Genomic DNA, 18,914 nt, shown 5'->3' on the forward strand with positions numbered 1-18,914 from the left:
CTGCATATGTGATCATACTGTCCAGCCCTTCCATTCACATCATCCGAAGCAAGACAGTGAACCCAGCCACATTCCTGACTAAACCAATCACCAACACATATGAGATGCATGACTGCCACTTATGAAGGCCCTGACGATGACATCCCAAATGCACAAGACTGTGCTCTAAACGATGGGGAAGTGTTCTTTGTTGACGGGTCAGTGACCATTGACCAGGAGACTGGTAAAATGCACACAGGTGCTGCAGTGGTCTGCCTAGTGGAAGGAGTATACAAAGTTTTAGTGTGGAAGAGACTACCCATGCCTTACTCTGCCCAAGCTGCAGAGCGTATTGCCTTGATAGAAGTATTAGAGGTATCCCAAAGGTGTCGAGTAACTATCTGCTTGGATTCAGCATATGTCAATACCACAGGTATGCAGTGTTTATATAGAACATTTTATATTGAAACACACATATATCAAGTACTTTATAATGAAAACCTGTATACAGAATGTATTTTTGGGTGGGGTAAAGGCTAACATTTCTTTGGGAAATATTTGGGGTGGGTTTTTAAGGGCGGTAAACAGGGGTTTGGGAGGGATTCCCCCCAAAAAAATACATTCGGTATACAGGTTTTCTTTATAAAATACTCGATATATGTGTGGTTCACAATAAACCTTTCAGTATAAAGACATATAACCACTACCACAGTCCACTCAGGGTTGTCCAGATGGAAAAGGGAGTTTAGAAGAGCTGATGGGTCTGCTGTGCATCATGCTGTGCTACTAGACAGGTTAATGTATCCTCTTTCGCGGATGACTTTCTTTGTGGTGTTCAAGTGCACCGCGCACACAAACAACACAGAGCCATTTCAATCGTGAACGATTCAGCAGATCAGGCAGCGAAAATAGCAGCCTACCTTCCAGTACCACACATTACAGAATACCCAGAGATAGCAAGCATACAGTTACAATTAGAGGTCCTATACAACACACTGCCAGTAAACCAGATATTAGAGCTCCAGGGTCAAGCACCACAGGCAGAAAAGTTTTTATGACAGAAAAGTGGGTGTGAGCAATCGCCCACTGACCTCATATGGAGACATGTCATCACAGGTACGGTGGTCAAGCCCCAGGAATTTGTGATGGTAGCATTCAAGCAGCTGCACCACCCCTCCCATGTGTCAAAGCAGCACATTGCTGCAGACATACAGGCGGATTGGTGTGTGCCAAACATGTAAAAGCTACTGAATGTGTTCATTTTGAATTTCATGATCTGTCAAACGTGTAACACTGGGCAAACATTGCGGATGCTGCGTGGCACACAACCGCGCCCCAGCAGCCGTTCAGATAGTTACATATTGATTTTGCCAACATGGGAGAACGGTGCAACACCTTTCAGTATTTATTTGTCATTGTTTGCCCCTTCTCCCGTTGGGTTGAGTCTTGACCTTGTGCACACCCAGACGCTAAGTCAGCGGCCAGATTTCTAGTGGAAGAAGTGTTTTCCCATTGGGGAGTGTGCAAAGTGCTTAAATCAGATAATGGCACCCACTTCTTTAGTGATCTACTTAATGAAATCACAGCTCTTTTAGGTATCACACACAAATTGTGCTCCATATACCATCCTCAAGCCAACATCGTTGTCGAACGGATCAATGGCCTTCTAAAAATCACACTGTCTAATTGATGTGTTATCCTTTAAAATAATGTTTAGGTCTTGGCCCTAGTCAGTATGCGGACACAGCCCTGCAAGGACCATCACCTTTCCCCTCACAAAATAGTGATGGGACGTTGCATGCGCATGCACCTTTCACCCACACAAAGTGCCTCTGTTGCTCACAGTGCTGTGTCCACTTTAGGTGATAAATGTGAATTGTATCTGTCTAACCTGACAAAGTCAATAGAGATGATCTCTCGACAGATAGTGCCAAAGACAACAGAAGAAAAAAGCGCTACCCCAGAATCTGCAACCTCGCCACCCTATCAGCTGAATCTGGATGACTCAGTTGTTTATACCACTCCATTTGTGATCAAACTCAAGAAGCTGCGTTATTCGGTACACATTTCGGATGTCTGGTGGTCCCGCATGGGGACTGGTCTACTAATGTGGGCCGGTGTGCCAGTTTACAACCTTGGGTCAGGGCTGGCTGGTTTGCCTGCGGGCTGCAGGCCGCTCAGCAAGCCAGCTCATGCCTCCTTGCTGCACAGTGGATGCATTCATCAAAGAAAGGTAACATGTAAGTGTTACCTTTCTTTGATGAATGCATCACGTAGGCGTGCTGGCCTGGCAGTGCCCTGGGCCCTGAGCTGATCCAGCGATGGCGTGGCGCCAGTTGTTGCAAATGCAATGAATCGCAACAAAGCTAACAGGACTCCACTCTCAGCTTGTGGCCCGAGGCGCTGGCGGGGAGCAGGAGAGGCTGAGGAGGACCTCTCAGGCAATGCAGCAGCATAGACGGCAATGCCTGCATCCCCTTCCCCACATAGCAGGGAAGGAAGTCGAGGGAAGGGCCCAGTACTTATTTGAAGAAAACAGGACAAAACGTAAGTGTTTCGCTTGCTTGATTCCCCCATGCAGTCAGCTGCAGACCACTATTGGAAAGTGTAAGAAAAGGACATGATTTCCATGTAATCCTGTTTAAATTCTGTGTTGATTTGGCTTAACATTGACTTGACTTCCTTGCTTGCACTGGGATTGCATTGTGACATGACTCGTTAGAGCTCACAAATTGAACTGCCCTTACAACTACTGGGGTAGAGCAAAACAGTACAGTGGAGTCCCCGAGGGCTGCTTGCAACATGCTCGTTCATAGATCTTTGTCATTTGATTTTGTCCCAGCTTAATTCGCAAGCACACTTAAACTCTGCTGCGGGATTGCTGAACGTGAACGTTTATTACAGGGCCTGTAAGGGCCCAGGAACACTGACAACACACACAAGCTTGCAGCGCTGTTTCAATGACAGTGGCTAGCGCTGTGACGTCTTTTTTTGTCTTACACGTGCCATTTTAGGAAGGGTCAAAAGTTGTGACATTAGCTTCCTCTATAATTATATTTCCAATACTCACTACACTGTTTAGCAATGTGTGAGGCAGACCTGTCAGCATTTCCCCCGTCGGCTTTCAGGTGGAGGACTCTGCAACCCTTGTCAGATTTCGCTCCTATCTCTCCCAGTTCTCCAACCTGTTTCTCTACAGTAAACTTGTCCTATGACCTACATGTATCTCTCCTCTGCTCCCACTCCCTACTGCCTCTGCCCCAGCCCTGTCTTTCCTGTTGCCATTTCTATCTCTTCAGTTTCTACATCTATCCTGCCTCCTTCCTCTGTTTCTACCCCTTTTTACCCCTTCACTGTATTGATTCTTCTCCCACCTCTTCCTTTCTCTTGCCCACTCAGCTGTCTTCGAGGCACCTGAATAAGCATCCATTTCAGACTATGTATTTTACTTTTCTCAAGTTGCAGTAATAGCATGTTTTTACTGCCGTTATCTCTGTTACGATCATCACAAGACATTCCATCTCCGTTTCCTCGGTCACTTGACAAAATTCTTGTGCTTAAAAGCCTGTGTACAGTGTAGAAATATTTGATCATAGCAGCACATCAAGTGACCATTGACTTAATTGTGCCACAATGAATGCTTTGTTACTCAGGTCAGAGTCCCAGCCCCCTCTACTTGGTCCTCGGGTGTCCAGTTCGAGGCACTTTCCGAGGCACCTGAATAAGCATCCATTTCGAATTATGTATTTTGCTTTTCGCAAGTTGTAGTAATAGCATGTTTGTTCTGCCATTGTCTCTGCTACGATCATCACAAGACATTCCATCTCGGTGTCCTCGGTCACTTCACAAAATCTTTGTGCCTAAAAACTTGCGTACAGTGTAGAAATATTTGACCATAGCACATCAAGTGGCCATTGACTTCATTGTGCCACAATTAATGCTTTGTTGTAATGTGTCTATCTTTCCCACCTCCCTGGCATGCTGTTCAGGATGTTTGTTTGCATGTATGAGGTAATGAGTGCTCAGAGTATGGGATATCCTGTGAATGCGCTGTGTTCCCTATTTTGCCAACCTCTGAAGCCTGAAAAGTAGATGCACGCAGGCTTGCAGCCAATTTTGCACCAGACCTGCCGATGAACTTAACTGGTCTGCTGTTAAATCTCAATTACCAGTTTTATGGTATCCACTACAGAATAATTGCTGATTTTACTATAGCAGATATGATAGCTCAGTGGGTTGAGCGATCACGGCTGCGATGTGTGTGTGATCTACACATTGCAGGTTCGAATCCCTGCAAGGCCATCTCAGCCTTTCATTCTTCTGACGTCGATAAATTAGTACCAACACAGGTTGGGTGATACTGTGTGCATATTTGTTCTATAAAAAATAACTTGAGCCTAAGTGCTGGACAATAACATATTATCATTTGGCCTTTGATGTCTGCTTACATTCACCGTAAATCTACAATATGGATCATATTCTATACACACAGATATTAATGATACATATGGTGATCCATTCTTGTATGCAAAATTCTGTTATTTTATGAGTTGTTTTGTAATGTAACATATGAACCCTCCATAAGTAGCAATTTCTGTAAATTTGTGAATTGACGCGATTCACGGATGATGGTTTGAGGGCAATGTTTTTTGAGATGAGGGGTGGGCCACTTTCTTTGGGTGTCCGGGCCCATTTCTTGTCCCAGTCTGACTCTCCCCCATACCGCACCTCCTATCCTCAATTCTGCTCCACCAAATTAATTGATTTAATACCCTTCGTCCACTATGCACCAGAAGATTGTACCTTTTGATTGATTGTCTTTTGTTTTTCGTGTCCACTTTCTTCCACATGATTGTCTTTCTTCCTTCTTGCATCAACTGTACTACCTCATTACAGCATCGCTACCTCATCTCTTCCAACACCGACTACGATACCTTCAAAAAATGTGGATTTCTCCTGTTATAATGGTCACAAAATGCTAATAAACTAATATTGCTGCTTTTGTAAATATGAAGCATGCCCAAGGAATTGCAGGATTCACAAAGGTTTCTCACCATCTGCAGATATCTCATTGCACTCATCGCTTCAGTAATTCTATGTTGTATACATGTTCTGGTTTCATGATAGGTTTCTGCATTTATACATTCAGTCAAGATATATGGTTAAGACATATAAAGGAGGGGGTGTATAGAAAATGAAAATTGCCTGGTTTGGGGTTGCACTGATAGCGTTTCAGTTGATTTAATGACTGTCCAAAGGACGCGGGTAGTTGACACAGTCACGCGGCAATGGAAACATTGATGAAAAAGGGAGGTGGATGAGGAGAGAGAATACGACCAGAATAAAGGGGTCGTATTCGGTACAATGAATGATTTGCAGCATCCAGATTTCAGTAACATATGGTATAGCCACATGCTCTTAGTGGGGAAGCAGAGGGCGAATGGGAGGTACTATGTTTGCTCTCTGATTCCCCCATACATCAGGGACACCAAAAAATGTTAGTGCCCTAGGAAATGCCATCTCTGCATGCCCAGTGTTTGGTTCATCTAGCACTGTTTCGGGTTTCCGGCTTGTTACAGGAACATGGAGTACGAGTTGTGCTGATGGACAAAGACGAAGAGAAATTTGCAGAAATCGACAAAGACCCACAATGTAAACCACGCCCACTGCTATGGATGGACGGTGTGTTGTTTGTGTCCAACAGGTCGCAAGAAGCGGTAGTGAGCTGCATATCAGGGGAGTTGGCTGGGTTCGACAAAGAAGTAATATGGAATGTCAACAAGAACTGTCTCACTATATGGGCTACCTATGTTACGAACCTAACATGGGTAGAAACAAAAGAAACGCCGGTGAAAGTGCAGGCGGCGGATTAATAAAAGCTTTGTTTTCAAGGACACGGAACTGTTCCAATGGGAACCAACAACAAGTGCAACAAAACACTAGTTATTCCTGATCTGAGCAAGGTCACACCATCCCTCATGGACATTTATTGGGTGTGTGGCCAGAAAGCTTACCTGCATCTCCCACCATCATGGAGAGGGACATGCTTGCAAGCGACATTACATTCAGCCATTCTTGTAGTTCCTGAAGCACATCTAACTATAGCATCAAATATGTCACAACACAGTCAAAGCAACCCCCATCCCAGCCCCCACAAGCAAGAAGAAAGTAGTGCTCACTGAGCTGACAGAAGAGGCAATCAAATTATCTATCCAAAGATTCTTCCAAACTGTTGAAACAAATTCCAGACAAGTACCGCCTATGTACCAAGATGGAGGTCTTCTATGCTTCTCTTATGCTACAAGAGGTCCAACCCACACCCATTGCAAAATGGCTCCAAATCGTGAGATTGAAAATGATCCAGTTGGCGAATGACACGGAACACCATCCCACCAGTAAGTCATACAACTCCCAACCCCGCTCAGGATTGCAGGATTCCACCCGACAGATGCCCACGAGAATAACATTTCCGGTATCACATCCCCACTAGTCTTGCTTACTAAACTCCTCCACGCCATCCATGACAGGTGACTGCCCCATATTGGAAGGGCCCTGAGCTGAGATATCCTGCTAATCTCACTAAAGACACGATAATTGATTCAGCCCATGTTCCATTGATGCCTTCGCCACAACTACCACTTAGCTACGGCACTCAAACCAGCCTATGTTTCTCTCTTCTGCATTGTGTTAGTGACACTAGATATTAATGTTCCCTGCATTATTCGTGACAGTAACTGCATTCGAACCAGCATATTTTTTTCTTAATGCATTGTTTTAATGCTACCAGGTATCAATTTAGTCTGCATTACTCGCACTAGCTATTGCATTCAAATTAGTCTTGCCCCTGGTGCCACTCATTAGAAACTATTAGCAATTGAGCTAGCATGTATTAATCACGACACCTACAGCTACCAAACTAGCCTCCGAGCTTGTGCCCAGCTTCCCACCAGCCACTCGCATAAATCCAGGCCCTCAGTCACCTCTGAACCTCCCATACACACTGTGAGCCACACACACATCCACTCAGTGGCCCACCCCACCTTAATTGTATGCCACCTGAATCCAAGCCACTCTTACCTCTGCATATCACCTCCAGGGCACTTGCCAGACTCACCATCATCACATTAGCCTTCTTCCTCCTTAGTATCTGCCCTACATCCCTGTTAATCCAGAAGGCAAACATGGAACCGCTCACTAGCAAGCCTCCCTACACTGACAATCTACCAAACACTAACCGCAGAAACCGCCTACTAGGCTACCGCACCGCCCGACAAACACCCCACACTACCAGACCAAACCACCTTATTCCTCCACACACTACCCACACTAAGCCACTCGACAAACCTATCACCTCCCCTCTCAAATCAAACCTTGCCCACAACCCTCCGCAACTCCCCACACCTAATCTTAAATGTGAACTCATAACTGCTTGATCCCTCATAGCACATGCATTGGAAATAGCAGACCTCATGCTCTCTAACAACCTAGATCTTCTTGCGATCACAGAGACATGGCAACATCCTGCAGCTGGTCCCCACCTCATGCATGCGGTTCCGGAAAACTAAAACATCACCAGATCAGATAGGACTACCAGCAAAGGGGGAGGAATCACCATAATTTCCAAAACACAACCTGGCATATGGGAATTCATTTAGCTGCCTTTCCCATCAGGAGATCTCATGTCCGCCAAACTGCCCATCTCTGCCCAAACCACATTGTTGATACACCTGATCTACAGACCCCCAGGCCCAATCTCGACCTTTGAAGAAGACATCTCCAACCTACTCTCACACCACACCAAACGCTCCTCCGAAATCTTACTCCTAGGTGATCTAAACTTAGGTTACAAAGACCCTTTAGACACACATGCATCTACCATAGAACAATCCCTTCTCAATCTAGGATTCAACCAACTCATATCTGAACCCACCCATTGCAAAGGCAGAACCCTTGACTGGGTCGCAAACCTAAACTGTAACCTTAATGTACTCTCAAATACCCCATGCGCATGGTCAGACCACCACATCATCCACTTTGAAATAGAAGCCCCCCTCCATAATTTGACACAGCCTCCCCAAGCACCACCAGCCACCACCAGGAATAACAAATCCATCACCCTAGAGGCCCTCCGCCCTCTCATCCAGCCCATCATCAAGCCCACCTGTTCCAGCATACCAGAGCCAGAAACCTTAGTCAACATCTTCAATAAGAACCTATTGCTAGCTCTTGACCAAATGTCCCCCCTCAAAACCAGAAAAGCCAAACAACCTAGTCACTTAAATAAATGGTTCACACCAGAACTAAAAGGGTTCTAGGTCAAGGTTTCGAATGCAAAGGATCGAATGACCAAAGGGTCGAATCAAAGGACTGGAAACCAATGGGTCGAATTTTTTTATTTTTATTTTGGGGGGGGTTCCCCCGAAACCTCCTTTTTGTGATAAAAAACACTTTTTTCCAAAACGGAAACCCAATAAAAAAATTTGACCCTTTTGTTTTAGGCCAAATTGACTCTCACCTTTGGCATTCAATCCTTTTGAATTCGGTACTTTAACTGGACACCAACTAAAAGCACTGAGAAAATCCAAAAGATCTTTAGAAACCAAATGGATAAAGAACCCTACTCCCCAAAACTTGGCTCTTCAGAGCAGCGGAAACCAACTACAAAACTACCATCATCAACACCAAAAGCGATATATTTAACAACATAATTCAAAATGCTTGCTCAAACGTGAAGGAACTCTTCACAATCCTCAGGGAAATGGAATCCCCAAAACTCCCCCAGTCCACCTCCCTCAAAGACGCCTCTTGGTGCGCCAACATTAGGAAGGCTCTACTGGACAAAATAGCGTTAATACAGAATAAAATCGAAACTAAAAGATCACTCCTAGCCTCCAAAGACACCAGCAATGCTCCCTGCAGCCAAACCCCACAACACCACTAACCTCTTCGAATTCTCACCTGTCACCTCGACACAGGCAGAATCCATAATTGCTAGTCTCAAACCCTCCAAATGTGAAGGAGATATTTGCTCAGCTGCCATAATCAAAGAATGAGCCAAAGACTTTGTTCCCTTCATCACTTCACTGATGAACACCTCCTTTGCCTCATGTACAGTGCCCAAGAATCTCAAAGATGCCTTGGTCAAACCACTGATCAAAAAACCCACTCTAGACCCTAACATTCCCACTATTACCGTCCCATCACCACAGTCCCATTCCTACTAAAAATCCTTGATAAAGCAGCATACATACAAATTCAAAACCATCTTAAATCTCACATCCTCTTGGGCCTCCGTCAGTCTGGCTTCAGACCAAGACATGGCACTGAGACAGCCCTTCTTGATCTGAAGATCCAAATGGATGAGGCAAAAGATAAGGGCCACCCCTCCCTCCTCCTACTCCTGGACCTCTCAGCGGCCTTCGACCTAGTCAACCACAGCATCCTTACCTCGCACCTCACTACCTCAGCTGCCTTCTCACCCAATGTAGCTAAATGGATCCAATCCTTCCTATCTGAAATGTCCATGAGGGTCTTCTCAGACATTGCCTCAGCAGACCCCTCGCCCATCACCTGCGGTGTCCCCAAGGCTCTTGCGTCTCCCGCACGATATGTAACATCTTTACCAAGATGTTATTTGACCTCCTAGATGATCTGAATGTCCCATACACCAACTACGATGATGATACTCAGATCCTCATCACGCTCTGGCAACTACGAGTCTGACTCCACCAGTCTCAATGAAATCTACAGCAATATCCAAGATTGTATGGCCAAGCACGGCCTTTGTCTTAACGATGACAAAACCAAGCTTCTACTCATTGGATCCAGACAATGCCTAAATAAACTCAACCCACAATACAATTCTTTCAATACAGATGGCAATATTATCAATGTCTCCAATAACGCCAAAACCTTAGGAGTCTACCTCGATTCCACCCTGTCACTCTCTAGACAAGTGAATTCCATAGCCTCCTCTTCAGCATACACCACTAAATTAATAACTGCCCGCAGACCCTTCCTGTCCACGCAAAATTTTAACACACTGGCCAGAGCCCTAATACTTTCAAAAATCGACTACTGCAACTCCCTATATCTAGGCACCAGCAAACAAAAAATCCATAAACTCCAAATCCTTCAAAACACCACTCTGAGAGCAGCTCTCAATAGCCCACGCTCCGACCACATAGCCCAAGCTAGGCTGACAGCTAAATGGCTCCCCATAAAAGACAGCATTACCTTCAGAACACTCATGATCACCAACAAATGCCTCAACAACACAGCGGCCAAATATATGATAGACAAATTCACTAGGAAAACCTCTTCGAGACCCACTAGAGCCAAATATTCCCACTGCCTCAACATCCCCAAATTCAGACTCCAAAATGCAGGTGGATCTAGCTTCCCAGTTTTAGCTGGCAAAACTTGGAACTTCCTGCCCCCTGCGCTTAGAGATGAAAACTCCTTCCTAGCCTTCCGATTCAAAGTTAAATCTTGGCTACACCCCCAGCCCACTCCATCCTAAACCTCCCCCACATAACATCCTGACTGCATTTCTATGTAAATATTGAAAATTGTCTTCCACAGTGTCGTATGATGCACACTATTTGTAAATCTTGTACATAATGTAAATACTGTATATATGCGCCTGTCTTTATTGTACTTTACTATGTATAACATGTCTTCCTCAAGTTAAGCGCCTAGCTACCCAAGGGTTCAGCGCGCTATACAAGCATATCAAATCAAATCAAAATCAAATCAAGAATTGAACGTGATCAAGAGTAAAATGCATGTGATCCGGTTGATGATCCTTCAGAACCGGTATGTTCTGGAATTACTGACGGTCATGGAAGGGGGCATGTGAAAAACTGTTGGACTATCATGTTGCACATATGGCCCCCAAACGATACAGAAAACGAGTCCCTGTCGCACATCCTAGGGGCCCTTCACAAGCTAAAGACAGGCATGGAAAGTGAAGCAGGGGTGGAAGCTGAAGATTGGTTCAGGACAATGTTCTCGTTGGCATCAATCTTGCTCGGAGCAGTGTAGAAGATACTGGTCCCTATTGTGATATTCCTGCTGGTGATCTTCTGTGGGGGGGGGAGAGAGAGAGAGAGAGAGAGAGAGAGAGAGAGAGAGAGAGAGAGAGAGAGAGAGAGAGAGAGAGAGAGAGAGAGAGAGAGACCAAAATAAGAAGGTGCTGCGCTTGCAACTTGGTTAGTACAAAGCAGGCGACTGGAGGTTGTGGGTATGTTGCCCAAGTACTCCACAGCAATAGTACAATTGGACAGGTGGTCCAGTCTCACTGCGCCAACAAAAGAGATGCAGAAACTGCTTAGATTGCAGAATTATTTAATGAAAACATCAACCGCCTGACACGCTCTTCCTCTGAGGCTGATGTAATGTTAAATGTAAACTATATTTCAACACAAACAGAGGTAAGTAATACCAAATCATACAATATGTGAATATAATTAGAGTAAATGGCGTAGCAAGAGCAACCATATACTGTGGGAATAGTGGAGGTGACAACCGTCACCCGTTGACTCGAAATGATGGAACATCACTCATCGACCCCTCTTAGCGGCTAAAGTCCAACTCCACCTGGCCAACTGCAAGGCATTTGTGGGACTGCCCCGACTTGCATCGTTGAAGAGCCACCGTTCTACTGCAAGAGCACCTGCATTTGCACCTACCTAATGCACGTTTACTGCCAGGGCCTCCACGATATTACATGCTCGAAATGGGCTCACCTAGATGTTCGACCATAGGTCTGACTGCATCAGCCCACCAAGAACAAAATCCAGGTACTGTTGTCTTTGAACTGCCCCCATGGTCCACTTGGACCCTAGAGACTGGTTAGGTCACGTTCACGCCGGTTTTCAACAAGATATACTTTTTAGATAGTACCATACCTACTACCCCTGGAACTACGCTCAGAGTGTTATTTTGTACAGTCTGTTTTATCTTCTCTGTTCTTCCTTTGGGGTGGGCTTTTGTGTAGTAATCTAGTTTCATTCTACGTGCAACTGGTGTTTTTAATTAAAGTATTTATGTTTGTATAGAACCTTGATTGGACATTCCCTTTATTTTGGACTGTGGTACTGTGTTGTGTGGGTCCCTACTGGTTCATGTTAACACCCTTCCTCAGAGTATAGCCTTCCCTCCGCCCACATTACCACAAACGGCAAAGGAGGTATACCTCTTAAGTGTCCCTGTTTTACCTTTATAATTGCACTTTTTTTAGTTTGTAGAAGTGAGAGAGCGAGTGGGCCATTTTACTCCTACTCATCCTTGTACTCCTGCGAAGCAGAAATCAATTTGTCACAGGGCGGAACTGAGGCCATGGGGTGGCCTGATCCATATATACAGGCCCTGGCATCATGGCTAGCGTGAGGCACACAACCATGCTGGGCGGAGCGAACATGGAGCTGCACCCTCTTGTGGTAAGAGAAGTTACGAAAACAGCTGATGCTGGAGATAGAATATCAATAGGAGGAAGGGCTGTCATGAGATGAGAAAGAATATTACAGCGCAGTAGTTAATTTGTTCATTAGGGATAGTTATTGTGTTTTAGAATGGGTTATATGTTTCCTTTGTATCTTGTTCTATTGTTGGTGTGTGTTGTAAAAATATACAATAGTGTTGATTTTACTTTTTGACTTATTTGCAAGGTTTGGAATTCTTTTATGTTTAGTATTTAATAATGGGTGAAACCAGAATGTTGGCATGCCCAACATTTGTAGACTTCAACTGCACTCTTTACAGAGGCTCAAACCCTCCTCTCCTTTTCAATTTTACCAAGTTCTAAATTAGTTTACAGTTTGGCCTGTTCAGGAAGTCTAGACATTATTTGCTCCTGAAGAAGAGGGATACTAGAAATGCACAGAGCTCATTATAGGACTTCAACAGTTATTAAACTTTGGCGTTATGTTAGAAATGTTTTGATTAATGATTGGTTTTACACAAAGAAGATGATGACTGATGAATGAAGATATTACTAACCCGCTAATAATGTACAATTTAAACTTTTGAATCAAGTTTGTCATTTAGTTAAAAAAGATGTTACCTTGATAAGCATTTTACAGTGAACGCCACTTTGAACGTAAAAATAAGAATCATAACAATTGAATGTTGGTGTTATGGTGGTACGTACATTGTTAATAGAAATTAGTTTCTGTAGTCCTTACGGTCGCATAAAGAGTGCATCTATGTTTTTGACAGTGTTCTCTACCAGGCAGTTTATTCATTTATCTTATTTGGATCTCATGTGGAGGATCCAGTTACAGTTGTCACCAATAACTTATTTCAAATTGTTGAAAAGCAAAAGAAATGTCTTGAGTTTTTTCATGTAACAAAGTGTAAAAGGTGCGCAGACCATTGTAGGTTGCTTGTTGTTTTCCCCAAATTAGCTGGTTGTGAATCTTCAGAAACCCATTGAAAATAACAATATGTCCTTTTCTAACATAGATAATCTTGCGGAAAAGATAGTTGAATCATTTGCTTTTGCACCTGATGAAGCAACACACATTTTAAATCTCATTAAGACAATGTAGGTCCTGTGGTCAGACCGTATCAAGAACAGACCTTCACACCAAACGGCAGAACTGACCGATGCCCAGTGGGGCATGCAAGTCTAACCAGACTTACAGTGGGAGGAGCACACTCCGACCAGTCCTTGAGCACCATTTCACCGTCTGATGTAGAATATCACAACGCTTAAGCCTTGACAACACGAATAACATTTCAAAGCAATAAAAAGCAAAATTAAAATAAATATTACTCTAAAATTGGGCTACACAAATAGATTAATTACTCTTTATGTGCAAGATATCCGGCCCGGCCCAAAAGTTTCAGCCCCACAAGAGGTGTGGGCAACACCTCCACAACCAGTGATCATGCAGCACGCAATCTCATAACAAACAAACAGCGTATCATTTCGGAGTGCTGCACAAGTGGATTTGGAACTCTAGTGCCCAGCTATTACTTTCATATATTTTATAGGGCAGTGACCACCGCCCTATGGTTAAGCTGATTTGGAGTCACATAGGAAATCCCAAAAATGAATGGCTTTACCACACAGAGCAACAGAGGTCCGAATCCTAGATCTGCGCTTAGAAACCAAACTCCGGTATTAAGCGTGTTATAAAAAAAACAATTAGATAAATAAATAATAACTTTTGACGCATATGACGGATTTGACTGAAATATTGCAGACAAAATTGTAGGTCTGGGCCTCCCCAGATTGGAAAGTTTGGCAAATAATTGTTTAAACAATTAAAAAAGTTATTATGAAAGCAAAATAAAGCAGTTTCGGCATAGTCACCATTCATTTTCCCATAGACAAAAAGGTCAATTTTTGCCGGACTGCACTGCCGAAACCCCTGGACGGAATTGGATCAAGTCCAAAAGAAGTTGGGCATGAAGCATTGACTTGGGATCCTTTTGTTGATTGGGGTTGTTCCGTCCAGTCGTTTTTTAAATATTTGATGAGAAGAGGGTGCCTGCTTCTCACCCAAAAAATTGTTATTTCTTCCATGGTGCATTGCAGGATCTGGGTTTTCAGAAATGAAAAAGCTGCCATCTTTTTTTTCTTTCAATGGGAGAGATAGACATGATTATACCCTGGGTTATAGCCAAGGGTATCGGAAAATGAAACACAGAAAAAGGCTATTGCGGAGGTGGCGCTGTGGAGCTGCCTAGAATTTTTCAGCTCTGTGCGGCCCAGGCATCGATCCGGCTACATCTGCGGTCTCCTCCGCCATCTAACATCGCTGCTTGGCTGTGCTGCTGCCTACACTGTGGGGCGTGTGTTGTGCAAGTTTGGGCCAGATACGACCTTGGTGACTGCAGACCGGGTGCGCACCAGGGCCTGGCGCTCGCCTGACTTCTGGCTCCCCTCGCCTGGCTCCCTCCCCAGAGGCCGACACCGTAACAACTGCAGAGGTGGCCCCGGGCCCCCTCCCTCAGTGACACCAGCGAGGGTGCGGCGGAGACCCAACATCGTCTATTGTGGGGGCCCGCGCGGAGCGAGCGGCGGCGCAGCTGGGCCGCGACCGGGGCGTGGCCCGCCTCCCCCTGTACTCGGAGGCCGTGCGACGGACACCATACCAACGGCTACGGACTGGCTGCCGCCCAGTCGGGAGGACTCTGGGGCTCGCACCGCACCTGCGGCAGTCCAGGTGAGGAGCGGAGGGAGGTGCGCACAGTGGTTCCCCCGTTGGGGCCCGACATGGCAGACCAGACGCAAGAAATCTGAGCACGCGATGTGACAACGACCACCCCGTCGCGTAGCGGTATCCCTCAATCCACACCCAATACCTCAAACTGCCGTCTCACTGCAACTTACTACCTCTGCCACGGCCTGCGCACCCGGCTCACGCGGAGACACTGGCAGGAGACCTCCGGCCCCGTTGAGACTACTACCCTCCACATCACCATCCTCCCTGCCGGTGAGCCCGCACCATACCTTCTTCTTTCTGCTGCAATGGCGAGCAGATCCAAGAGTGCTGCCCAAGGAGGTACCATGGACAAGTTTACTAAATAGGTTCCGCGGGCTGAGCCGGCCCACACATCAGTTTCACAGGAAGAATCCGACCCGGACCCTCACCATGGGGTTGTAGCGCCAGATCTCACCACGCTGATGGAATCTATGGCCGAAAAGTTCGCCTCCTTTCATGAAAAACTTGACGACATTAACGCAAATCTTGCCTCACTAAAAACTCGGGTGGACCAGGCGGGTTCTAGGATCACTGAGGCCGAAAATAGAATCTCTGCCAATGAGGACGAAATACACACGCTCCAAGACACTGTGGCCTCCCTGTCGCGTGACATGAAGAGTGTTAAGGCGAAATGCGATGACTTGGAGTCTCGCTCCCGCAGAAACAACCTGCGCATTATCGGAGTTCCCAAGAATGCCCTCAAAGGGCGGATGGAAGATGCTGTGGAAAAACTACTCAAAGACCTGCTGGATAATCCGGACCTCTCACCATATTTTACGGTGGAGCGAGCTCACCAGGCCTTACCACCATGCCCTAGGCCGGGCGACAGTCCCAGACCCATCATCGCTAAGATACTCAATTACCGTGACAGAGACCTCATTCTTCGTTTGTGGCGTGAGGAGGGAGACCTACAATTTGAGGCCCACACTATTAGAATCTTCCCAGACTTCTCGGTGGCGGTACAGCAGGAGAGGCGTCAATTCCTCAGTGTTAAGAAACTGCTCAGGGAGCGCAACATCCCGTATGCCATCCTGTTCCCGGCGTGACTCAAAATCACCCACAATGGTAAACTGTATTTCTTCACTGTCCCAGATGAAGCAGTGAAATTTATTGAGTTGCAAATACCGCTACACGGGCCAGGAGACGACCGAGCCAACGACAGCTAATCAGGAACAGCGTGGCTCATGGAGACTTATCATACCCACTGATCCTTGTTTTATGATGTGTCGATGGCAACCTGACTTTGTCTACTCAGCAAGCATGGCTCCCTATCACATGCATTTGGGTTGCAGGCTGGCTCCTGGATGTTATACACTGGCCATTCTCCCCCCTTGATGCCAGGAGCTAGCCATGTGTCCTACCCTCTCCTGCAGATTTGCCCAGTTCGAGAGGGCTCTCTAGCTCTGGGGGCCGATTGAAAAATCCTTCTACCGCAGTAACATGCCTGGGACAGCACTGCTGCCCTACATCATGCTTAAAATGCCGGCCGCACAGCATCAGTGCTCCCCGCTGCAGTTGTAATGTTTGATTTCATTTGGTTGTTGCTAATGTTTGGCCCCTGTTGGGCTGGGATGAGGGCATATCCACGTTGGATCCGGCCCTCCGACCTCCGCCTCCTGGTGGGAGTCGGTTCAATTGTTGGCATCTTTGTTGTGGGGTGGGGGGGTTACACTGCATATCGGGGTTGGGCAGTGAGGGTGGGGGGTGACACTGTTGGGGTTGGATTAAAGGAAAATGGCATGACAGGGAGGTACATGACGGCAGCGCAGTGTACCTGTACAGCAAGTGTACGCAAGTTATGGAATGTTAATGAATACTACTGCAGGGATGTCCCATAATACAACACTATGTCACTTAATTTCATGACATGGAATATTCGTGGACTGAGTAACTTCACCAAAGCCCGCAGGATAACTGCCTATGCCCAGAGGCATGGAATTAAGATACTCTTCCTCCAAGAAACTCATGCCCTGGGCCGCCTAGCGACATGCCTCACCCCAACCTGGGGCAACAATAGATATTATATGAAATATTCGACCCAGTCCAGGGAGGTACCCACCCTAATAAACAAATCAGTCCAGTTCTCATTACGCACCAATCACATAGACCCCGAGGGCAGATTTTTAATCCTTCACTGCTCACTTGCCAATATGGAATGCCTCCTGGTGAACACGTATGCCCCTAATTTTGACACTCCGGATTTCTTTGACGCAATCACCACCATGCTCTTGAAGTATATTGGTGTTCCCATCATATGGGGGGGGGCATGAATTTAATTCTTGACAAAGAGCTGGACAGATCCGGGACTGCCCGCAGAGCCACATCACGTGCGGCCCATAGATTACATGCACACATGATCACACTTGGCCTTAAAGACGTGTGGCGAGTTCTCAACCAGCAGGCGCGAGAGTATACCTTTTACTCATCGGTACATGATAGCCTATCCAGGATAGATCTGTTTCTCATATCAGGCGGCATAGTGGGCAAGGCCACAGAGTCTCAGATATTACTGCGCACACTTTCGGATCACTCACCAGTAACAGTGCGCCTTACCCTGGCACAGGACCAGCCCCCCCGCTCCTCCTGGAGATTAAAATCTGAAGCCCTCCAAGATATAGTTTTCAAAGCTGATATTTTGGCTGACATCAACACCTTTGACTGCAACAACAGGCAAGATACATCTGATGGGGTCCGCTGGGAGGCATTCAAGGTCTACATCAGGGGGATGTGCATCTCTAGAGAAGCCGGGGTCCTCAAAGTCATTAAAAATAGCTTGCAGGGATCTGAAGTGAAGCTAAAAGAACTTCAGCGGGAATACACCTCTGCCCCTTCCCCGACCACGCTGGCACAGATTAGAGCGGAATTGGAAACATTTGAGACCCATGCCCGAAGGGAGATACAATACCACGCCCGTCCCGTAGCAGCCAGGAAATACGGGGAGGGGGACAGACCGGGGAGGACACTATCCAGACTGGTTCGTGCAGAGGGTGGCAGGACCTGCACTGACTGCGTCAAGGACGCACGGGGCGCCCTGTGCTGGACCAATCACGGCATCCTCGAGACATTCACTGCGTTCTACACAACTTTTTACGGCCCCCAGCAAGAACACAGCCCACAAGACACAGACGTTCTCCAAGACCAAATCCCCATGCCCCTCCTCTCCCGCGCGAACAGCGACCAGCTCGATTTTCCATTCACCCTCGATGAGATAACCACAGCCATCTCGAATTGTCCAAAGGGCAAGGCACCAAGCCCAGACGGACTCACTTCGGAGTTTTATCTGGAGCACGTAGCCGTTCTGGCACCCAGACTCCTGGAGGTGTGGAACGAATCACTTAGGTTGAACACCCTACCCCAACCCATGCGCGAGGCGCTCATAACTGTGCTTCCCAAGCCGGGCAAACCGCTGGACGAATGCGGCTCCTACAGACCCCTGTCTCTAATTAACACTGACATGAAAATATTTGCTAAGATTATTGCGAACAGATTCCTCCCCATTATGACCCACTTAGTTCACCCTGACCAGAGGGGCTTATTTAATGTCATGTCCAGAAATGACCCCAACGCAAGCGCCATAGCGGTCACCCTTGATGCCCAGAAGGCGTCTGACATGGTGTTGTGGCAATATATGTGGGCAGTACTCCACAAAATGGGAATCGGCCCACGCATGATATCATATATCAAACAGCTCTACACAAACCCTGTGGCCAGAGTCCT

At 46.3% G+C, this 18,914-nt stretch overlaps 1 protein-coding gene across 3 annotated transcripts in view; it reads right to left on the reverse strand.

The window, feature by feature from the left end:
* The window catches only part of LOC138489070 (glycerol-3-phosphate dehydrogenase 1-like protein), a 278,084-nt gene that overhangs the window by 56,977 nt on the left and 202,193 nt on the right, over positions 1-18,914 (reverse strand). The window contains exon 7 of one of the 3 annotated variants that reach the window (XM_069616635.1): positions 10,616-11,066. The exons of the other annotated variants lie outside the window; for them this stretch is intronic. Coding sequence (XP_069472736.1) covers positions 10,923-11,066 — 144 coding nt within the window. The 3' untranslated portion in view covers positions 10,616-10,922. Of the gene's footprint in view, positions 1-10,615; positions 11,067-18,914 lie in introns of those variants that run through there. 3 annotated transcript variants of the gene reach the window in all.

This window comes from Ambystoma mexicanum, chromosome 9 (genome assembly GCF_040938575.1).
Source record: "Ambystoma mexicanum isolate Mex_15411 chromosome 9, UKY_AmexF1_1, whole genome shotgun sequence".
Taxonomy (NCBI): Eukaryota; Metazoa; Chordata; class Amphibia; order Caudata; family Ambystomatidae; genus Ambystoma; species Ambystoma mexicanum.